The following is an 8,570-nucleotide window of genomic DNA, read 5'->3' on the forward strand; positions in this document are numbered from 1 at the left end:
TTCAAAAATCGAAGTTCGAATCGTACCGTCCCTCTCACACTCGTATGAAATAATGTAAACGTCGGCGAGATGGTAAATACAAACTTCGATTTTCGAATTTCGTAGTAGCCCTGCTTTTTGTTTTCGTATCGTAGTACCTACCACTACTATTTTCATTGAATTGTCTACTGTAAAATCAATTACGTTTACGTCCTCAAAGGGTTTCAAATACGATAATGGCCACAGACTTAAACGCCAGTTTCAACGAGCAGTTTATGAACATAAACACCAAATTAAAAAAGTAAGTAATATACACTGCAACAGCACGTTGAACACTTTGTATCACAATTCAGTTCCAATAACAATAGGAAGTATTTACAGGCGGTTCTTAAGAAAACCAAATGTGTCTGAAGCTACCAACGAGTTTCTAGCTCTGGCTATACAGTGCGAGTATTCTGAGCAGCCAACTTTCGCTGGACATTCGTACATTGGGGGCTGCTAAGTGTGAAGCCTCTGTTGGTAATTTCCTAGGAGAAGCAGAACATCTAGTGGCTGCAGGGAGACAGTTTATGAAGGCCGAGAAGAAACTGAGCTCTCTAAAGTTTTGTAGTCCTGACAGGGAGAATTTAGAGGTAAGCTGCAAGTTTTTTTTCTATCTTGTGTTACTGACAAGCAAATCCCCGCTTACTATTTACCTAGTCTAGTCAGTAAATTAGCCGCTGCTGACATTGCAAGCAACCCTTATAGTTCTTAACAGAGACTTAGGTTTGATTTTTAATTCCAGGCTGCAATAGGCTGTTTCATCCAAGCTTTGCACAAGTACCCAGACAACTCATCAATCCGCCTGTCCATACTGACAGAGGTAGCAAACCACCTAGTGGAGCTCAACCTCAAATGTGAAGCAGTGTCATATTATGAACAAGCACTTGAATTGGTAGAGGAGAGTAATATGAAAATAATGTTCATGAGGAACTACATTAATCTTCTCATTGAATGTGGTAAGTATTTTGTAGCAATTTTTCAGTTAAAGAACAATTAAATAAAGACACATTTAAATAAACTCACTTTTTTCAGTTGAAATCTACTTTACTGCAATAGTTAATAATTTTTAATAGTATTAATTTTTCAATGTCATAAATTATGAACCTTTTACACTCTTTTACTGAGCTTAATAAATTAGGATACTTAATTATGTAATTATACAAGTAATATTAAATTCCTTTTTTAAGTTTTGATTTATTTGATGGTAAAATTGATAATGTTTGTCATGAGCACCATACTGTTACAGATAATTGTGACACTGCCCTTGAGAAAGCCAATGAATTAATTGACTCCAAACCAAATCTGCCAGAAGACATTTTAGCTGAGTGAGTATTAATCAGCGGCGTCTTTAGCCCATGTAGCGCCCGTGTGCAATTATTACCTTAGCGTCATCTAGGAAGCGCGCGGTCATTTGGAATAGGTACAAAGTGCCGCGACCGGCGCCCCTAACACCGCAGCGCCCGTGTGCAACGCACACCCTGCACTATAGGTAAAGACGCCTCTGGTATTAATTATTACTTATTACCCTATTGCTAATGAGTAATAATAATAATAAAAGCATAGGCTCCTACTATATGGGCCTCAAAGTATACTTGACAAAAGTTCATTATATGATTAGAATTGTATTTACAGAGTGCAGCTCAGCAGAGTGCTGCTGTCGTTGTATGTGGAACCATCTGATGAAGTTAACACTGAGTCGTTGAAGCAACTGCTCACTGATATACTGAATGATGTTGACAGTGAAGGTCAGTTTTTTGACACTATATTTGACACTAGAGTGCATATTTCTAGAGTATTTCTCACCTCATTTTTTAGTTTCAATCTTTCTTTTCACATTTTTCACTTCCTTTCCCCGAGACTACATCCAAAAAGGCAAATGGCTAGTAATATATATAAAACTTTATGAAAACCGTGTAAAACATCTATGAAACATAAAACATCATAAGCATACAGTCAAAGAAACTGGATCGCATACCAGGGTAAAACCTTTGTGCTTCTGATGTCATATTGATATTGTATACATCCAAAGAAATCATAGAGAAATTGACTGTGAAAAGGTGCCACCCTGGTACACGATTCGGTTATTCAGTTTCTTCATCAGTACATCCAAAGGGACAGACGGCGGAACGGGATTTGTTTTACATTATGTAAAGATTATAATCTTCTGTTTTCAGCGATTCCATTCAACGCGGATTTACGTCTGAAACTCCAATCGACAATTATATCGTGCGCGACCAATGATACACACTCGCTCGTAAAGGTATGGTTACTAATAAATAGGTAAGGTAGGTGTTGAAATGCATTTTTTAAACAAAAAAATGACAAAATTAAATGGTTCTACTCACAATTATCTTTGTAAAAAAATAAAGTCTTTTTAGTGGCCCTTCTTTTGTTGAGGCCCCGTGGCTGTAACTTCCCTGATACTCCCCTAAGGCTGCTTTTCCACCAGAGATGTCCGAGGAATGTGTTTATCATTAACCAATAAAAACGCTTTATTTACCTATCCTCCAGCGGCGTCTTTATCCCATGTAGCGCCCGTGTGCAATTATTACTTTAGCGCCATCTAGGAAGCGCGCGGTCAAAATGGAATAGGTACAAAGTGCCGGGCCGGCGCCCCTAACACCGCTGCGCCCGTGTGCAACGCACACCCTGCACTATAGGTAAAGACACCTCTGATCCTCGCTCCGCCGAGCTGTTTCTGTCAGATATGCGTTGAGTGAGGACAGGTAAATCAAGCGTTTGTATAAGTTTATGGCAAACACATTCTTCGCAACACATACTCGCCCTGTGGACCTATGAAACAAAATTTGATTTCAAATGTAAAAAGACGTTTGCTTGGTTGGATTAGTAATAAAAATATTTTATTCTGTCGCAGGTATCTTCAGAGTTGAAGCATCATCTTAGCACGCGCCAGACCGGTTTACTAGAGTCTCTTCTTCAAGCCAAGAGAGAACATTTAGCTTGAAGACAAATCCAACATTAGGGTTAAGACTAACACAATGTTATAGGTAATTAATTACTTGAAACGTTTTTGTGTGAATGTGTATGTCATCGCGAGAATACGGTATTTGACTATTTTGTATATGTTTTATAAATTAAAACTACACAATGCCTGTTATCGAATAGAAAAACAATTTTTAAGCTACCTTTACAAATAACAAAGTTATAAAGGTTTGAAATTCAAGATTAGACAGAGAAAGACATACTGGCATGTGACGTCACACACCAGTACCGCCATACTTGCTGCATAGAGAAAAGCGTTTGAGAAAGAGACAGGTATATAGATTTTTCAAAAAATCACTATAAACCCAATTCTCAACCGATTTAAATTTACTCTTCGCTAAACACTATCTGTATATCTATATTTTCATAATAATATTAAGATATGGCAAAATCAGTTGTCAAATACCGTATTGAGCATAGAGTAACAAATGGTTTTTTTTTATGAGAGGGAGGCAAACAAGCAAGCGGGTCATTTGATGGGAAATGATCACCACTGCCCATGAGTACCAAGGAGAGTCATTCCATGTAGGAGAAGAACTAGCTTGGGCTGAATACTTAGGTAACTTATTTGATGCTCTTGTGATAGATTACTAAGGATGAAAATAATAAGTGCAAATGCAATTTGATTAAGTACTTCTGTTCGATTTCATTATAATGCAATTCAACAATAGGAAATAAAGAAAACATTTATTTGTGACAACAATGAGAAGAATGGATAAAAAAAAGGAAAAAAAAAATAGTTATGCATGCACAGACTCGATATAGGTCTGTGTATGCATGCCACGAAATGGTCCCAAATCAGCTATCTGCCGGTCTAACAAATGGGAATACAATACACAATTAATGGGCATAGGCTTATTTTATTGACATGTTACTTTATTTTACCTAAGTTACACAAGTGTATTGTTATTTATTATATTAAAATAAGTAAATGCATAGTGGAATGTTTTTAACTTCTTTCCCAGCGAAGATGCTTGCTTTGATCTAGCTGTTGCCCGCGACTCCGTTTATGCAAGATTCCAGAATGAAAACTATATGTTCTTCCCAGTGTGATCTTCATACAAAATTTCATCTAAATTGGTTGAGTATTGTCGCCCTTCTATGCTTCCATAAATGTCATACATATATACCTGGGGTGCTAATTACACAGCAATAATAAGGCGACAAATATAGCTGAAGTGTGTAAGGACGAGTTCTTATTTGGCTTCACAAGATATGTGATAACAGTGATTCCCAACGCGGTGTGGCTGTGCCACATTCTTATCACAAGCTAGGCCTAAGATAGCATGCTTAGCTTACGGTCGATTTACTCCGGTCTAGGCACAGCGCTATGCCCGGGTGCCTCAATGCTTAGGCAGAGAGATCCTGGGCCTACCAGTGATCTTCTGACCTATCCCGACGATCAATAGGCTCCTGGCCGGTTCAGTTTGCCTGTGATCTGGCCTGGCACCCGCCGGACGTGGGGGCTTTGCCCCCACGAGGACCTCCACCATCCCCATAGTCCTGACCTCGGTTGCTCCATCATCATTACGACCGTCAATGCTGGGCAAAAGATACTTGCTCCATGTCTAGTTTATGCGCTCCGCTGTCTATGACATTACCAAGTGTACATTGTACTCTAGCGCTTACTGGACCCATGTACGGAATCTACCCTGTATTAAATTGCGGACATCCTTACACACTCCATAATCATGGCAATTAATATTACATAGCAAAACACTCACCTGAGGTTACAGCCGAGTTTCAGGAAGGAACTGACCTCTATACTGGGGCACCAGCTTAGTTCTTTTCCCTCGTTTGTTCATTGTATCGCCATTACACTATACGGTAGTGCCAACACACAAAATTAGACCAATAAGGAAAAGCAATGTGACCACATTATAAATGTATTACACATACTAGGGCTGTGACACTTACCGAGTTTTATATGGCAAATCGCGCTGTGCGCGACACTCCCAAGGGCAAAGGACTTTCACTCTAGTATGGTTAGCAGGTGCCGTGTCCACTCCAGAATTTTCTCTCTGGCTCTTACAGCCGCGGCACGTCTTTCTTTGCCTGCAACAAAGTCTTGTCCATGGATATCCAAAGAACCCGCCATTTCCATGGGGGTTCCGTCATCCATCGCCGATGCACTTTCTTCAACCTCTGGTTCTGCTAATTCCACAGGGTCCACAGTTTCTGATTCTTGAGGCGTTGGTCGTGATGATGTCACCGAATCATGTGCTGACTCGTTGAAGGCTGTTTCCTGGTCCTTATTCCTTACATTTTCTGAAGTATCATCATCAGGTATGGGATCGCTTTCGACCTCTAGCGGATACAGATGTCCTATGGAACGTGTCAAAATGGAGCCGTCCACTTTGACCTCCGCTACTCTGCATTTGCCGTCAGTACTTTCCCTCATATCCACAATTTTGCCAACTTTCCAGTTAATTCTGTTTTTACTTTCGGCTTTGATTTGTACTAGATCCCCGATTTCTGGTGCTCTGTGTGATATTACTCTGGGTTGCTTGGGCTCAGACCGGAATCTCTCTCTTAGACTTACAAGATATTGTCCTATGAACATTTGTTTTATTTCTTCCAGGATCTTGAGTCCTCTTTTCCAACTAGTGATCAGGTCTGTTTTTGCCTTTGTGCCTACTGTTGGCAGTTCTGCATGTGACGTTTCAGTTGTAAGGCAAGTACCTAGACTTAAAAAATCAGCTGGTCGTAATATGTGTTCCACGTCAGGTCCTATTTTCGTAAGTGGTCTCGAGTTCACCACGGCTTCTACTTCCTTCATTATTGTATGGAGTTGGCTGTCATTAATCAAGTGTTTGTCGAGCGTCCGCTTAAGGCAGTGCTTTACTAAAGCCACAAGACGTTCATAAAAACCGCCATGCCATGGAGCTAATTGTGGTATGAATTTCCATGAAATTTTGTTCTTGACACAATATGGCTTCTCTATTATTTCACTTGTTAATTTGAAGTAGGTAGCATTATCCGAGTATATCTTCTTGGGAGTATTTCTACTTGCTGAAAACCGTCTAATTGCCAGAAGACATTCTTCTGCAGTTAGGTCGTTGACGACTTCTAAATGAATTGCTCTTACTGTCAGGCATGTGAATAACGCAATCCACCTTTGGCCTTTCCGTTTGGGGAACTGACAAACAGTGGACCAAAGTAATCAACCCCAGTATAAGAAAATGGAGTTGTATACGTCACTCTTTCCGCTGGTAGAGCCGGTGTTGGTGGTAATTTGTAAGCCCACCTCCATGTTTGATACACACTGAACATCTTCGAATAACTTTCTGTACTTGAGCCTTGCCTTGCGGTATCCAGTATTTCTTTCTTATTATGCTGAGGGTATGGGGAGCTCCAACGTGATAATTACTTTCATGGGTTTCTTTAATTACATTGTTTGTAAATTCTGATTCTTTGGGTAGGAGGATTGGGTACTTCATTTCATAACTCCATGATGTGTTTGCCATTCGTCCTCGTGATCTCAACAGACCATTCTCATCCATAAATAGATCTAAGTTCCTTGTCAGGTGTGTTTCTTTCCTGATAATTCCTCGGGAAAGTGTTCTCTTTGAATCCTTTTTATCTCATCCATGGTTTCATCCATTGAAGCCATGTCTATATCTTGAGATGTTGACTCTAGTTCGTCAAGCTCCATTATTTGATCTGAGAATTGGGCCGTGTCAGATATCTCTTTCATGCCCAATGGATCTTCACCTGGATTCTGATCCGGGTCCTCCCCAACTGAGAGAACAGTGTTATGATGGTTCTCGTAATATCGAGATTCAGGCCACTTTGTTTCATCATATTGAAGAAATTCGGGTCCGTTGAACCACAGCTCCCTTTTTTCTTGCCAAGTTTCGGGTCTAGTTGCTACGTCGGCTGGGTTGACCTTCGTGTGAATATAATACATTTTCGCTTCTGGTACATTTCCTTTAATTTCTTTGACTCTGTGGTCACAAATGGAGGCAGAAGTTTATTAGACCGCATCCATCCGAGAATGACTAGACTATCTGTCCACAGGTACTCTCTTCTGATTGGTAAGTCTATGTTTGTTCTTATATATTTAACTAACCTGCTTGTGATTAGAAACCCAAGTAATTCCTGCCTCGGGATATTAATATTTTCTTTGTCTTTGTTCTGTGTAACATGAGACTTTCCCATTACAAATGATATGGATGTTCCCTGTGGACCTGACATTCTGATGAATACTACTGAAGCAAAGGCAGATTTTGATGCGTCAGCAAATCCGTGAAGCTCATACTCAGTGTCAGAATCGGATGTTAATTTTCCAAGTTGTCTTGGGACTTCCACTTTAATAGAAGCTTTCCAGTTCTCAAGAATACCTTTCAGGGTTTGTAGAACTTCAGCAGGTAACACGGTATCCCATTTAAATTTTTGATTGCATATGTCTTGAAATAGAAGTTTCATGGGTAAGATCAGTGGACACACAAACCCACAAGGGTCATATATCCTTGCCAGTGTTCGAAGAAGTTTTCGTTTCGTATCAACTGGAGAAACTGGATTCAAATGATCCTCTGTTATATTTAGGGTTAATGTATCTCTGTTTACATTCCACAACAACCCAAGAACTTTAACTTCATTGGTTGATTTGCTTGAAGTTGCTTCGGGATGGAGTCCATGAATTCTTGATTATTTGAGACCCAGTCTCTAATGTTCATTGACATCTGCTGAAAGTCCTGGGTTCAAATCCCAGCACCTCCACCATTTTGTCGCCCCTTCTATGCTTCCATAAATGTCATACATATATACCTGGGGTGCTAATGGTACACAGCAATAATAAGGCGACAAATATAGCTGAAGTGTGTAAGGACGAGTTCTTATTTGGCTTCAAAGATATGTGATAACAGTGATTCCAACGCGGTGTGGCTGTGCCACATTCTTATCACAAGCTAGGCCTAAGGTAGCATGCTTAGCTTACGGTCGATTTACTCCGGTCTAGGCACAGCGCTATGCCGGGTGCCTCAATGCTTAGGCAGAGAGATCCTGGGCCTACCAGTGATCTTCTGACCTATCCCGACCGATCAATAGGCTCCTGGCCGGTTCAGTTTGCCTGTGATCTGGCCTGGCACCCGCCGGACGTGGGGGCTTTGCCCCCACGAGGACCTCCACCATCCCCATAGTCCTGACCTCGGTTGCTCCATCATCATTACGACCGTCAATGCTGGGCAAAGATACTTGCCTCCATGTCTAGTTTATGCGCTCCGCTGTCTATGACATTACCAAGTGTACATTGTACTCTAGCGCTTACTGGACCCATGTACGGAATCTACCCTGTATTAAATTGCGGACATCCTTACACACTCCATGATCATGGCAATTAACATTACATAGCAAACACTCACCTGAGGTTACAGGCCGAGTTTCAGGAAGGACTGACCTCTATACTGGGGCACCAGCTTAGTTCTTTTCCCTCGTTTGTTCATTGTATCGCCATTACACTATACGGTAGTGCCAACACACAAAATTAGACCAATAAGGAAAAGCAATGTGACCACATTATAAATGTATTACCACATACTAGGGCT

The 8,570-nt window shown here is 40.7% G+C and overlaps 2 protein-coding genes across 2 annotated transcripts; one reads left to right on the forward strand and one right to left on the reverse strand.

Annotated features, from left to right (window-relative positions):
* Positions 1-108: 108 nt before the first annotated feature.
* LOC141440773 (40-kDa huntingtin-associated protein-like) lies at positions 109-3,598 on the forward strand. Its single transcript, XM_074105317.1, is given in 8 exon segments — positions 109-280; positions 361-469; positions 471-611; positions 764-977; positions 1,268-1,346; positions 1,654-1,766; positions 2,196-2,281; positions 2,897-3,598. Coding segments are annotated over 8 exon segments (897 nt in total). The 5' UTR covers positions 109-215; the 3' UTR covers positions 2,987-3,598.
* An 840-nt stretch (positions 3,599-4,438) lies between these two features.
* Positions 4,439-6,058, reverse strand: LOC141441324 (uncharacterized). The gene is made up of 2 exons (XM_074106024.1): positions 4,942-6,058; positions 4,439-4,844 (listed from the first exon to the last, which is right to left on the reverse strand). Exon 1 carries the CDS (start codon positions 5,801-5,803, stop codon positions 4,997-4,999), a length of 807 nt encoding a protein of 268 aa, XP_073962125.1. The 5' UTR covers positions 5,804-6,058; the 3' UTR covers positions 4,439-4,844; positions 4,942-4,996.
* Between the last annotated feature and the right edge of the window lie 2,512 nt (positions 6,059-8,570).

Source organism: Choristoneura fumiferana, chromosome 23 (genome assembly GCF_025370935.1).
Source record: "Choristoneura fumiferana chromosome 23, NRCan_CFum_1, whole genome shotgun sequence".
Lineage (NCBI taxonomy): Eukaryota > Metazoa > Arthropoda > Insecta > Lepidoptera > Tortricidae > Choristoneura > Choristoneura fumiferana.

Coding starts and splice junctions, on each gene's coding strand:
- LOC141441324 (XM_074106024.1), bottom strand. CDS start 5,803: ATGAAGGAAGTAGAAGCCGTGGTGAACTCGAGACCACTTACGAAAATA.